The 15,617-nt window shown below is 39.5% G+C and overlaps 1 protein-coding gene across 1 annotated transcript in view; it reads right to left on the bottom strand.

Moving 5' to 3' along the window:
• Nucleotides 1–15,617, bottom strand: part of LOC139386765 (carbonic anhydrase 12-like) — a 46,245-nt gene that overhangs the window by 12,451 nt on the left and 18,177 nt on the right. The window contains exons 10-15 of the mRNA XM_071132578.1: nt 4,465–4,531; nt 4,347–4,373; nt 3,992–4,162; nt 2,097–2,245; nt 231–326; nt 40–118 (exon numbers count right to left, since the gene is read on the bottom strand). Of these exons, the coding sequence (XP_070988679.1) occupies nt 40–118; nt 231–326; nt 2,097–2,245; nt 3,992–4,162; nt 4,347–4,373; nt 4,465–4,531 (589 nt within the window). The remainder of the gene's footprint in view (nt 1–39; nt 119–230; nt 327–2,096; nt 2,246–3,991; nt 4,163–4,346; nt 4,374–4,464; nt 4,532–15,617) is intronic.

The raw sequence follows: 15,617 nt of genomic DNA, 5'->3' as shown, positions 1-15,617 counted from the left end.
TCTTGATCAAATCATAACCAGTCAAATCTCTCCTCTCACCTTTTAGTGTGATGTTGGCCAAGTAGGATGTCAGAGTATTCCAGGCTGCTGGTGAACCAGTCACATTACCTGGTACGGGCTGTTGCAAAAACATTACTTTAATAACAAAACACAGCAATAAAACATTGGAATGCCCAATCTAAAATGGAAAAATGGATGCCATTTCTAGGAAGGATAAAGCATCCTCTCACCTCTATGAAGAAGCCAAGAGCAGCGAGTCCCGTGCTGTCTGTAAAGGCCGTGGTCGTGTTACCGTTGTGCGAAGACTTTGCATTTACTATGTGCAACTGAAAGGTGAAGCATAACAGTTGATCTAAAAAGTTATCTGAATCCACTGGAAAATTAAAACGTTGTAATGATACATTTAAAAAGGTAGGAGGAGGAATAAAACGTATAAATGCCTCATAAGTTCAGGTCAACCGTCAGACTATTGCACTATCTATGAAAATCTGAGAGTGGTTACATTTACCCATTAGTCAGTTTTCTAGTAAACCAAGTTGCGTGGGGGGGGGGGGGGGGGGGGGGGGGGGGGGGGGGTTGTAGCCAAAGGACAGCCAAAGGACAGCTAGATTTCCTCCTCCTCCGGTTCTCACCTCCTTCTATAGACATACACAGTAATTATGACATCTCCTGGATGATGTCCTCCAACCTATCAGAGCTCTTGCTCTGACATGTTGTCCACCCAATAAATGGATCAGAGAATTAATCTCGTACTGAAAGCATACGCTACATCTAGCTAACGCTGCAGTGCATAACATGTGGGGAGTAGTTTACTCAAAGAGAGAGAAAGACAATAGTTGAACAGCTTTGAAAATATTTATTTCTTCAAAAATGAAGGAGAAGAAAGAGAGGGGTCTGAGAGCGAGCAAGCTAGCTATTTAAAAAAAAAATCACATTCACTGTCACTTACTTAGCTAGCAAATGCAGCTAGCTCGTTAAATCTACTCAAACAGAGAGGGATGTAATGTTAGCTAGCTGGCTAAGGCTATCCAACACTGGAACTCTTCCAAGTCAAGGTAAGCTTTTGGTTTTATTAATTTATTGTAACTGCTAAACTGCTTTCTGACTGTACACTGTACTGCATGATTGCATGATTGCAGCAGGTTTACTAATGCTTTAGTTCTAGTAGCTATGCTGACTATGACATTAGCTAATATGGTGACAACGATGTAGGCTGTGTGTAGTGGTTTAGCGGTTATGATATGAAGGTTTTTCTTGGAAAGGTTTTTTCGCCTGGTTACAGACAGCTGATGTGTTGTCCACTGAAGTCCACTAGCGAATAGAAAAGGTGAGTGGGGGAGAGCACTTAGATGTGCGAAGGAATTATACAATGAGCAAATGAGTCATGCTGTTTATGTGGCTGCTTTGAAAGTGAACTGTGTTTGTGTGTGATCAGGGGTGTATTTATACTGCTGATTCTGTTGAAAAAAATGCTTCTTAATTAAACAGAAGCAAACAGAATGAAACAGGGCTAAAAATACCTGAATTTGTCCAATAGAAACTCTCGTTTGCAATTTTTGGACTAAGGATTACACCCTAGATCAGCTATATGCAGGCAAGAGTGTGCAAGGCAGTATTGAATGTGTCACTGTCTGTCACATCTCAACATTTTCTCTCAACCTGTGCACCTACTGTACGTTGTAAACACTTTATTCATAGGCTAGAGTATCATGTAGTAGCCTAAACCTATTGTGTTACATTGAGCTTGGTGAATGGAAAATAAATGACAGTCATCCAATATGCTATAATAGAAATAAGGCCATGCTCATAATTTGTGTTAATCGTCCTCCCTCATCTTAAATGGCACCATCAGTATGAGAAGTGTCACCCCATGTGACATGGGCTACATTCAGATTCTCTACCCTTCTCCATAACTGTACTCATACACTTCCTTTCATGAATTTAAAAGGAATGGACTAGAGTTTGCAATATAGTGGAAACTCCCTCCAGCCATGCTTGCATCAATCCATGAAAGAGTGGGGGGTGAATGAGGGGACACTTCTGGAGAAAGATAGAGAATCAGAACGCAGCAATGTCGTGTTGAACCTTCCAAATACCTCCATGGGGTAGCGGGTCCCATCCACTGTGTGCTCCGACCCAGGTACTGAGGTACCATTCCCCCAGTGGAGGTGAAAGTGCAGGCTGTCATAGGCCTCAGACAGTGCCCCACCTGTAACCTGGACTCCACTCGTCAGCTTGACTTTGACTGAAAGAAAGAAAGCACCAACAAAACGAGAGGAATTAGTTCAATTTCGAACAAATGTCATGTTTGGTAGGTACAGTGCATTTGGAAAGTATTCAGATCCCTTGACTTTTTCCACATTTTGTTAGTTACAGCCTTATTCTAAAAGATAATACATTTTTAAAAAGTCCTCATCAAGCTACACACACTACCCATAATGACAAAGTGAAAACTGCTTTTTTGAATTTTGCAAATGTATTAAAAATGTAAAACTGAAATACCCTATTTACATACGTATTCAGACCCTTTGATATGAGACTCGAAATTGAGCTCAGGTGCATCCTGTTTCCATTGAGCATCATTGAGATGTTTCTACAAATTGAATGGTGTACACCTGTCGTAATTTCAATTGATTGGACATGATGTGGAAAGGCACACACACCTGTCTATATAAGGTCCCACAGTTGACAGTGCATGTTGACAGTGCACGGTTGCATGTTGACAGTGCACAGTTGACAAACCAAGCCATGAGGTCGAAGGAAATTGTCATAGAGCTCCGGGACAGGATTGTGTCGAGGCACAGATCTGAGGAAGGGTACCAAAAAATGTCTATAGCAGTGAAGGTCCCGAAGAACACTGTGGCCTCCATCGTTCTTAAAAGGAAGACGTTTGGAACCACCAAGATTCTTCCTAGAGCTGGGTGCCCAGCCAAACTGGGCAATCAGAGGAAAAGGGCCTAGGTCAGGGAGGTGACCAAGAATCTGATGGTCACTCTGACAGAGCTCCAGAGTTATTTTATGGAAATGGGAGAACCTTCCAGAAGGACAACCATCTCTGATGCACTCCACCAATCAGGCCTTTATGTTGGAGTGGCCAAACGGAAGTCACTCCTCAGTAAAAGCCACATGGCAGCCCAAAAGGCACCTAAAGACTGTCAGACAATGAGAAATATGATTCTCTGGACTAATGAAACCAAGATTGAACTCTTGGGCCTGAATGCCAAGCGTCACAACTGGAGGAAACCTGACACCATCCCTATGGTGAAGCATGGTGGTGGCCGCATCATGCTTTGGGATGCGGTAGGGACTGGGAGAATAGTCAGGATTGTGGGAAAGATTAATGGAGCAAAGTACAGAGAGATCCTTGGTGAAAACCTGTGAGAGTTATCAGGATCTTAGACTGGGGGCTATGGTTCACCTTCCAACAGGACAACGACCCTAAGCACACAGTCAAGACAAGGCGGGAGTAGACAAGTCTCTGAATGTCCTTGAGTGGCACAGCCAGAGCCTAGACTTTACCCGATCTAACATCTCTGGAAATACCTGAAAATAGCTGTGCAGCGACGCACCCCCATCCAACCTGACAGAGCTTGAGAGTAACTGCAGAGAAGAATGGGAGGAACTCCACAAATACAGGTGTGCCAAACTTGTAGCGTCATACCCAAGAAGACTTGAGGCTGTAATCGCTGCCAAAGGTGCGTCAAGAAAGTACTGAGTAAATGGTCTGAATACTTATGTAAATGTGATATTTCCGTATTGTTTTTTTTAATACATTTGCAAAAAATGTCTGTTTATTATGGGATAGTGTGTAGATTGATAAGAGTAAAAAAGTATTTAATCAGTTTTAGAATAAGGCTGTAATGTAAGAAAAATAGTCAAGGGGTCTGAATATTTTCCCGAATGCCCTATTTGTACCAAACCAGGAATTTTCCTCAAGTGGGGACTTTCAGTCTATGGATTGAGAGGCAAGGCATCCATCAATTCTCCTCACCAGTTTTGCCAGTGTTCTTGATCTTGTTCATTGTATAATTGTCTCCGTATTTGGTGAAGGTGAAGGCAGTCAGGGTTTCATCGCCCACTGCTGATGCAGAGACGATGTTGATGGGAGACTGTCGCGATCCATTGCAATGTTCTGAGGCAATGGTGGACCAGGTGGTGTCATCTTAACATATAATCAATCATACCATGGTGTCAATGTATCGTATGTTTATAAGGGTCACATTATATGCTAACACATTAATTCTGTAGTCTGTTATCCACCACCATCACAATCATTTCAAAGCAAACGCTTCATGTACAATTTGTGAATAAAAACACTGTAACCAGTGGGTAAAACAAATACTTACCACAGCTAGGATCATGGTAACACCACGCTGATAAAAAGGGAAAAAGTTATGCAAAGTGTCACAAAAATAATAGTAGAAGACAGTCACAGGGCAACAACATAATATAATAATCACTTACAACCACCTGCAGCACTGATTGCAGTGAGGACAAATAGAGCTGCATTGATAACCACAAGTCCATTCATCTGAAAGCAAGGAAAAGGCAATTATAAATTAAGCCGGACATCCATTTTACTTTTATTTCAATATCCACAGACGTACAGTTTTGATCCAGTATGGACCAGCCTTGATTTCAATGTCCACAATATCCACAACGTCCAAAAACATAGACATCTGTGATTGGTTCAGATTTGGTCCCGTCCGGACCAGCCTTGATTTGACGCAAACATAGACGTCTATGTTTGTGGACGTTGTGGTTGTCATGGATGCTAAAATCAAGGCCATCTGTGGATGTTGAAATCAAGTCCAGGGTGGACTGACCCAATTTCAACCACCTTTTAACATCCTTGGCAAGTTTGGTCTCTACTCAACTATGCTCTACTGTACTGCCATGTACTGTGCTCTACTGTACTGCCATGTACTGTGCTAACTCTTTAAACACAGACATTTATGATTGGTTCAGATTTGGTCAACCAAATTTGGTCTTGTTCGGGGGTGGAGCTCAGTAGTATAATACGTAGTGTTCTTTGCAAATGTTTATCTTACATTTACATTTTGGGCATTTAGCAGACTCTCTTAACGAGAGCGACTTACAGTCAGTGCATTCAACGGTAATGCTTCATTTAAGAGGTCCTTATTACAGTGCAATTACCCATTTACATCATACTGTTCAGGAAGGAGACGCGTTCTGTCTCCTAGAGATGAACGTACTTTGGTGCGAAAAGAGCAAATCAATCGCAGAACAACATGAATATCCTGGAGGAAACAAGTACAACACTATCTTTTTACCTTTATTTAACTAGGCAAGTCAGTTAAGAACAAATTCTTATTTTCAATGACGGCCTAGGAACAGTGGGTTAACTGCCTGTTCAGGGGCAGAACGACAGATTTGTACCTTGTCAGCTCGGGGGTTTGAACTTGCAACCTTTCGGTTACTGGCCCAACGCGTATCCTGCGTTGGCAAATTGCGCTGTTAAGACACTGATGCCCTTTGCAACCACGTACCTATGTGAGAGTGGATTCTCAGCCCTCACTCGCATGACAACTAAATAAAGGCACAGACTGTGTGTGGGAAATGATTCAAGCCTGAGACTCTCTCCAATACAACCCAACATTGCAGAGTTATTTGCATCCATTCAAGCACACCCTTATCATTAACCTGTGGTGAGTTTTTCACAATTTTCCATGAGCAAATTAAGTTTTATATGTAAGATGGCTAAATAAAGAGAAAAATGATTGATTATTATTATTATATTATTTGTGTCCTGGTCCTATAAGAGCTCTTCGTCACTTCCCACGAGCCGGGTTGTGACAAAAACTCACACTCATTCTTATGTTTATAAATGTATCGTATAGTGTGTGTGTGGCAGGCTTATAATGATGGCAAAAAACAACATTTGACCATAAAAAGTTTGGGAACCACTGTATTATATGGACATGTCGATTGACCGCTCTAACAATGGAACTACGTGTCCTCAAAGATGGAAGACGAGGAGGAGGAGGAGAGATCAGTTCTGAATATTCTAACCAATGAGAGGGCAGATACACAACTCTTCCTCTCCGCTACAGTTCAAAACCCCTAGTTGCCTCACTGGGTGAAGAAACACTAAGATTTAGAAGCGAAGCAAATAGATTTAACATTGATTAAACAATGAAAATACACAGACAGCCCCCAATTTTTAATTTAGCATATTAACTAGGATTTTTAAGCATTTGGGCATTCTTTTAGTGTTTTATTGTAATACATGATGACTTCTGTTTAATTTAAAGCATTGTATAAAGGTCATGTAGATGGCTATACCTATGTGTTATAAAAGCTAATCTAATTACATATTAGGCTATATTCAGGGGCGGACTGGGACAAGTTCAGCCCTGGCATTTCAGCCAAGTATTCCCCTTCCTAACTGCTTTACATTCCCAAAGACCAACCTGAAATGTTTCCTTAGCAAAATATTCCAAGATTTTCATAAAACAGCCACACGTGGTCTTTTGTTTCTGCATGACCAAATTTTCCGCGAGGTAAAAGAGTAGGCTACATGCACTTCAATTAGTTGGTTTGGTGCCGTGGGAGTAGGGGTGTAGTGCTGGAGCTTATAGACACTCAGCCACTTCTCACAATGGTGCTCTTTTAGTAAAGTTAGATCAATGCTGAATCAATTGTCTTAGAAGATCAGATAAAGATTAATTAGTGTTCTATATAACATAACCCAATATAATAGCATAGTGGCATAGTATAACGTTACTGTTACATCAAAAACACCACATCAGTAATTTCTTATGAGGATTAGCTGTGTAGTCCCCCCAAAAAAATAATTATGTGGCCAAAACTAAAACAGCACACGTCACTAGACAGATTTAGCTTGGATGGAAACAGAATACAGGAAGGCTATAGTTTGTTAGCACCATCTGCTCTAATTTATCATCACAAAAAAGTAATTGAAGGCCCCCTGTTACTTACACACACATGAAGTAATGCTAATGACACATAACATTAACAACTATAATAATGCGTTTATAACATGTTACCAGTGACCGGTGAAACATAGTCCTCTTTTCAACCTTCTCATGTTTAAGACTAATACAACATGTAAAAACACCACTGGAGATACAACTCACCACTATAACTGGGCCTTTGTTGCCTCCTTGTTGTGCAGTCTGAATCTTCTCTGCTTTCACTCTGTCTGTTTGTCTGAATCTTCTCTGCTTTCACTCTGTCTGTTTGTCTGAATCTTCTCTGCTTTCACTCTGTCTGTTTGTCTGAATCTTCTCTGCTTTCACTCTGTCTGTTTGTCTGAATCTTCTCTGCTTTCACTCTGTCTGTTTGTCTGTCCTTCTCCTTGCTCTTCTCTGTCACTGTCTGGCTTTGCTTTTTCTTGTGCTCGTCTGTCTGTCTGTCTGTCTGTCTGTCTGTCTGTCTGTCTGTCTGTCTGTCTGTCTGTCTGTCTGTCTGTCTGTCTGTCTGTCTGTCACTCCTAAGTGTTGCTGTTACATAATATAGCCAACATATTGATAAGGGAAATTCATTTCAGTAAAGTGACAGATAAAACATTTTGAATAAGAATGGAACACTCCACCACTTCTACCCTGTCTGTTAGCTCTGAACACATTATAACCCTCAATATTGATATGATTCCAGAATGTCCCCTGAGATCCAAGTTTCAGTCAATAGAAGAATGTGCGGTTTTGTCTGCATAGCCCAGATCTTGATGTATTTCACTTTAGCAAGTAAGCCCCTAATGTTCAGATGTATCAACCCAAGTTCTTTACCAAGTTACATGTTGTCTCCAACTCAAATGACAACACCCCTGTCAGTATAGACAACAGTACGACGATAACACTTAGAAAGGATGGGAGGTATTACCTGAGAGGGGCTTGGTCTGTATCTGAGTCAATATCTTAATGTGGCATTGAAATGTGAAGAGAGGGTCCATGATCATTTGATTTATGCATTATGATATTTTATTGATTGTTTGTTCTCTGATTTTCATTCCAGCACATGCTGAATAAATTTACTCACCAAGGGTGAGGCTAAGGAATAGCCAACTCTCAGTGTCCTTCCTTCTGCCAAAACATCTTACCGTGGTTCACCTGTTCACCAATTTTCTCCTCCTGGCCTAACCAGTCACCCAAGTGCCCACACTCATTTTCAAAAATGATTCTGTAACTGTTACTGAGAATGTGGTTGTAGTTAAATTGTTCTGTTTTTTTGTGTCAGAAAATGACCACTTCCAGTTGATGCTATTTGAAAAAGGCAAGTGGCAGATAGCAATCACAAATATTTCAAAAAGTTCTACTGCAATCTTGTTTGTAATTCCATTCTGCAATATTATTTGAATTGGAAATACAACTTTTGAATGTGACATAAGTTTTTTAAGGTGAAAGTAGCGAAAGGAAATTTATTTAAGGCAAAAAATAGGCCATAGACACAATTAATCCCCCCAAAATAAGTATTTTTAACATCAGGAAAAGTATTTTAAATGTCCAAAAACAATGTTTTTTCAACATTCGGAATAGACGCCTTTTAAAATGTAATTCAGAACTGAACATGTACGTGATTTTATGTCTAGAAAATAGATATTTTCAACATAATTTGGCTCCCTGGGAGATGATGAAAATGCAAAGCAACATAATTGTCTATATAGGCAAAAATAATTCCAGACTCCATAATTTATCAAGGGTATATACGACTGTATGAGTAGCTACAACAAGGGGTGGGAAATGCCCAGTGGTGGAAAAAGTACCTAATTGTCATACTTGAGTTAAATATACTTTAATAGAAAATGACTCAAGTAAACGTGAGTCACCCAGTAAAGTACTACTTGAGTAAAAGTCTAAAAGTATTTGGTTTCAAATATACTTAAGTATCAAAAGTAAATGTAATTAAGCAATTATTAAGCAAACCAGATTGCGCAATTTCATTTTTAATTGACAGCTCAGACATAATTTACAAACGAAGCATGTGTTTAGTGAGTCCGCCAGATCAGAGGCAGTAGGGATGATCAGAGATGTTCTCTTGATAAGTGTGTGAATTAGACCATTTTCCTGCCCTGCTAAGCAGTTAAGTAACGAGTAATTTCGTATTCATTCCTTTACACTTGTGTGTATAAGGTAGTTGTTGTGTAATTGTTAAGTTATATTACTTGTTAGATATTACTGCATGGTCGGAACTAGAAGCACAAGCATTTCGCTACGCTTGCATTAACACCTACTAACCATGTCTATGTGACAAATACATTTGATTTGATTTGATTTTGGGTGTCAGGGAAAATGTGAAATAAAAGTAAAAGTTGTCAATAATATAAATAGGAAAGTACAGATACCCCCCAAAAAAGACTTAAGTGGTACTTTAAAGAATTTTTACACAAGTACTTTACACCACTGGAAATGCCATTCCTAATGTGACCATAAAGCAATGAATGAAGGTGTGAAAAAGGTATGCTAACCCTTATTCATTATTCCAATTCCATTGCATTACATTGAGCCATTGGATGTCCCCTTTAGCCTTGTAAGAAACACACTTTGACACTCAGACTGCCCAAAAGCTGTCTAAATGTGAATACGTCTCCCACACTATACAGTATTGAAAACATTTGGAACTTAACTTTCATGTAAATGAGAAATAATTGTTCTAATACGAAAGATACAATTACTATACACAGTTTAGGAAAGTTGCACCCCGCTGTATTCTCAAGAACACTGCCTCCAACTGAAACTTTACTTCATCCCCTCCAATTTCTGCTTCAAACGTCTCCAATGGAGCATAACTGGATGGGAAGCTTTGTACCTCGGCTGTGGGGAGTGATTTTCTTTCTCCTGCGGGTGCAACCAGGATGAAACTTTGCCAAACATCATACAGTAAGTGTATCTCGTTTCAAAACGCTAAAAGAGAGCGTTGGGATTGTAGTTGACATGTAGCCAGCTTTCCTCCATACCATCAGTTGAGAACCCAAGACCAGGACCGGGTGTAAGCCCCCTTGGGTTCTCTAGAGCAGGGCTTCCCCTGGGTGCACGTTTTGTTTTTTGTCCTAGCACTATCTCGTGCACCCAGGGGGGGCCCCAGGACCAAGTTTGGGAAACCCTGCTGCAGAGCTAAGGTTGACTAATTCCTTAGACTCGAGACCCCAACCTCACACTCTCTGCAATGCATGCCTTGGTAAAATACTAGGCAGCATGAAAACAAACAAATTAATCAAGCCACTACTTTCCCATCACATGATTTGGCATAAATGCAGTGAAACAGATCTACCACATTAGCCCAGCCTAATCAATGAGATGTGCGCGACTTCAAACATGTCATATCTTAAAAGCAGGGCATATAGTGCCATGAATGTCTGTTTGCGTCAATGCCAGAATCATCTTACCTTGAAGTTGCACCTGTCTTCACTTCTCCGTCCTGTACGCTCAGCCTCTGATGCTCTCACTCTATTTATTTAGTTGCACACCTCAACAAGGTAAGCTAAACACGCCTCCTTTATTCTCCCGGATGGAGGGTTTCAAGTTGTAGGTTCAAAGTTGTGTAGTACTGTAACAAGAACGCCCATTTGACAAGACAGAAAGTTACGTGACTTTTGCCAGGAACGTTTTTCAGTTCCTATGGCAATAACAGTATTTCAAGACTAAATGGGACCTTAAGAAAAGTGAAACAGTGCAGCTTTAGCGAACTCTAAAATCTTGACTTCAGAGTACTCCTCATAGTGACCAGGTCAACCTAAATAAAGTGGCATGATTTGACAGTAGGCTATTTGGGCTGAAGTTCATAACAGTATTTTAAACAATACAGCTGCTCCAGACTAAATACATCCATAATGGTACTTTATTTCCAACCTGACTTAGAGACAAACTAAATAGATGAATATAGATTAGGGGAATATCTTCACATCTTTGACTCCCTATTGGATAAAAGCATGTTTGCGCTCTACACAAGAAAAAGTGTTGTTAATTCTTCTTTCACATTCTATGGTAAACGATGACCACATTCTGTGTCTTGCCCGCACTGTTGCATGCAATCAATAGAATCATTTATTTGATCATTTAATTAGATTTTCTTTCCTTCCCAGCTAAACCATTTGATTCCTTGGAAGTTGTGCGATCGTGTATTTTTGGATTTCACATTGGTTGTGGGGAATGAAGTTAGTAAAACTGGGAAGTTTTTTATAAACGTTCTGAGAACAAAAGTGAATATTTCACCTGTACTGGGAACATTTATTTTTAGGTTGCAGGGAGAACATTTTATTCTGGTTCTTTCAAAGTTTTCCTGGGAGGTTTAATTAACACTCAGAATGGAAATGATAGGTTATTTTGAGGTTTTTGAAAACTTCCTTAAAACCTTCACTGAATGTTTCAATAAGACTTAATAACACTGTTAGCTTATTGTGGATGAAACTTTCTTGAACTCCAAGCATAGATAGGACACATGGAATGAATTTCCTTGGCATTACTCATGCAAACACATGTCTGTTTTATTGTGACACGGCATCTGTGAGATTCTGTATAATCTTCTGTTCTCTATCCATGAAAATTTGTCAGGATGGAGCTATTATGCTATGTTATTCTACTCATACAAAGCATTTCATTTTATTCTATTCAAACAGACCCCATTTCAAAGGTAACAAGCACTCATTATGATCAGTGGTGTAAAGTACTTAAGTAAAAATACTTGAATGTACTACTTAAGTAGTTTTTTGGGGTATCTGTACTTTACTATTTATATTTTTTGACAACTTTTACTTTTACTTCACTACATTCCTAAAGAACACTATGTACTTTTTACTCCATACATTTACCCTGACACCCAAAAGTACTAGTTACATTTTGAATGCTTAGCAGGATAGGAAAATGGTCAAATTCACACACGTATCAAGAGAACATCCCTGGTCATCCCTACTGCCTCTGATCTTGCAGACTCTCTAAGCACATGCGTCATTTGTAAATGATGTCTGAGTGTTGGAGCGTGCCCCTGGCTATCCGTAAATTTAAAAAACAAGAAAACGGTGCTGTCTGGTTTGCTTAATATGAGGAATTAGAAATTATTTATACTTTTACTTTTGATATTAAACTATATTTAAAACCAAATACTTTTTACTGGGTGACTTTCACTTTTACTTGCGTCATTTTCTATTAAGGTATCTTTACTTTTACTCAAGTACGACAATTGGGTACTTTTCCCAGCAATGATTATGATTAGGTGTGGCCAATTAGGAGGCGCGGTGAATACAACTGAACAATATAGAGCAGGGGCATCAAACACATTCCATGGAGGGCCTAATGTGTTACACCCTGATCTGTTTCACCTGTCATTGTGCTTGTCTCCACCCCCCTCCAGGTGTCACCCATCTTCCCCATTATCCTCAATGTATTTATAGCTGTGTTCTCTGTTTGTCTGTTGCCAGTTTGTCTTGTCAAACTTATCGGTGTGGTTTTCCATGCTCCTGTTTGCCTAGTCTCTGTTTTCTAGCCCTCCTGGTTCTGATCTGTTCTGCCTGCCCTGACACTGAGCCCGCCTGCCTGACATTTCAGAATGCCCTGACATTGAGCCTGCCTGCCCCCCTGTACCTTTCAGACTCTGATCTGGTTAACTTCTTGCTCCTACTTGAGACGCAGATGTCTCAAGTAGACACCTGGAAATGCAAATGCGCTACGCTAAATGCTAAATGTACTCGTCAAAACTCAAACGTTCATCAAAATTCACATGCAGGGTATTGAATTAAAGCTACACTCGTTGTGAACCTAGCCAACAAGTCAGATTTTTAAAATGCTTTTCGGCAAAAGCATGAGAAGCTATTATCTGATAGCATGCAACACCCCAAAATGCCTGAATGCGATGTAAACAAAGATATAGCTTAGCCGGCGCTACACAAAACGCAGAAATAAAATATAAAACATTCATTACCTTTGACGAGCTTCTTTCTTGGCACTCCTATATTCCCCATAAACATCACTATTGGGTCTTTTTTTCGTTTAAATCGGTCCATATATACCCAAAATAGCTTTCTATGGAAGCTGTGTCATTCAGAAAAAAACATTGTTTTTAAACGCTGCGTCATTTTTTAAAATTAAAAAAGTAGACGATAAACTTTCACAAAACACTTCGAAATACTTTTGTAATCCAACTTTAGGTATTAGTAAACGTTTATAATCTATCAAAATGATTACAGGGCGATGTATATTCAATAGCTCCTCGTTTTCAAATCAATGGCTGCCAATGTGCACATTCAAAACATCCTGGTGGAGACCGGAAGAAATGGAATCCAGTTAGTTGGATTTACCAAGAAAAAACTCCCTTGAAAATGATGACAATGGCGACATCGTGTGGAATCTGTAGGAATTGCATGCAGATCGATAATTAATTTTGTGCCCTTTTAACAACCCATGAAAGCTTTCAGAGAGCAGTTTTTCTTGCGTTTTTTGATGAAACAAACGATCTGTTATAGTCACAGCCGTGATTTAACCAGTTTTAGAAACTTCAGAGTGTTTTCTATCCACACATACTAATCATATGCATATACTATATTCCTGGCATGAGTAGCAGGACGCTGAAAAGTTGCGCGATTTTTAACAGAATGTTCGAAAAAGGAGGGGGTAGACTTAAGAGGTTTTAATAATGAACTTCTGCCTGCCATCGACCTGCCTATTGCCACCCCCTTGTATTTGAATAAATATCAGAGACTCAAACCATCTGCCTCCTGTGTCTGCATCTGGGTCTCGCCCTGTGTCGTTATATAATGCTTACTAGTTTTTGTTTTTTCCTTTCAATTAAGCCCTAGACAACCAGGTGATGGGAGTTCCTTACTAATGAGTGACTTTAAAACTAGTTAGGGATAGGCGGGACGCAAATGTCTCAACTGGCCAATAGCCAGGGAAAATGCAGAGCTCCAGATACAAATAAAATACTATAAAATTCAAACTTTCATTAAATCACACATGTAAGATACTCAATTAAAGATACACTCGTTGTGAATCCAGCCAACATGTCAGATTTAAAAAATGCTTTTCGGCGAAAGCAAGACAAGCTATTTTCTGATAGCCTGCACCATCTGCACCAGCAGTAAACAAAGGGGTTAGCATATTTCAACCCTGCAGGCGCTACACAAAACGCTGAAATAAAAAATAAAACATGCCTTACCTTTGACGAGCTTCTTTTGTTGGCACTCCAATATGTCCCATAAACATCACAATTGGTAATTTTGTTCGATTAATTCCGTCGATATACAGTATATCCAAAATGTCCATTTATAAAGCGCTTTTTGATCCAGAAACAAAACAGCATACAAAAAACGCAACGTCACTACAAAATATTTCAAAAGTTGCCTATGAACTTTGCCAAGATATTTCAAACTACTTTTGTAATACAACTTTAGGTATATTTAAACGTTAATAATCAATCAAATTGTAGACGGGGCAATCTGTATTCAATACAGGAATGAAAACAAACCAGCGCCACTTTTCACGTCTTGCGCAACTCAGAAAGTGTACCCAGTTCCTAGTTGGCCTACTTCTTCATTGCACAAAGGAATAACCTCAACCAAATTCCAAAGACTGGTGACATCCAGTGGAAGCGGTAGGAACTGAAAACAGGTTCCTAAGAAATATCCCTTGGCAATGACATGTCAGGGAACAGAGAGAGGCAAAAAAAGAATTCTGAACAGTTAGTCCTCGTGGTTTTGCCTTCTGCATAAGTTCTGTTATACTTACATACATGATTCAAACAGTTTTAGAAACTTTAGAGGGTTTTCTATCCAAATATATGAATAATATGCATATCTTATATTCTTGCCATGAGTAGCAGGAAGTTGAAATTGGGCACACTATTTATCCAAAAGTGAAAATTCTGCCCCCTAGCCCCAAGAGGTTAACGTTCTCTGAACTATATGAGAACATTCCCAATGACAAACCAGTTGGAGAACATTCCTAGAAAATTACAACAATTGAAACAAATGTAACTGTTTCAACTTCTGGGAAACCTTCTGTTAAAGTAATGAAACACCACAAAAAAAATGTACGCTGAGAATTTTCCAAACCCAAGCAACCCAAGCAACTATTCTGCACTATTCCCAGAATGTCCTGGGAAGGTTCTATGCTAAATAAGCTGTAAGAAACATGGTTCTCAGAACATTAGGTGCTAGCTGGGTTGTCTCTCCACCTTTTCCATTACAACCTACACCACTCACTGATATAAACTGTGGGGAGAATTGAAATAACATATTGAAATAGAAACAAGGAAACTCAGGCAGACACCATTATATGCCAAGTGAATCAATCATCCCTGAGGTTTAAAAAAAAATGGTTCTCGGCTAAAATTTGTAGATCCTAATGAAGATGCATGTCAATGGTGGGGACCCAGATGTCATAAGCAATGTGTCACATTTGTTGTCGGAAGGAGACCAAGGCGCAGCGTGAGTAGAGTTCCACATAATTTTAATAAATCAAAACTCACTGAACAAACCAACAAAACACTATACAAAATCGTGCTGACAGGCAACTACACATAGTCAAGATCCCAGAACAAAAATGAGGAAAATGGCTACCTAAATATGATCCCCAATCAGAGACAACGATAAACAGCTGTCTCTGATTGGGAACCATATCAGGCAAACATAGACATACAAAAACCCT

This window comes from Oncorhynchus clarkii, chromosome 28 (genome assembly GCF_045791955.1).
Source record: "Oncorhynchus clarkii lewisi isolate Uvic-CL-2024 chromosome 28, UVic_Ocla_1.0, whole genome shotgun sequence".
In the NCBI taxonomy this organism is placed as follows: Eukaryota; Metazoa; Chordata; class Actinopteri; order Salmoniformes; family Salmonidae; genus Oncorhynchus; species Oncorhynchus clarkii.
Note: the sequence above shows the minus strand (reverse complement) of the source record. Positions and strands in the feature narration are given on the sequence as shown.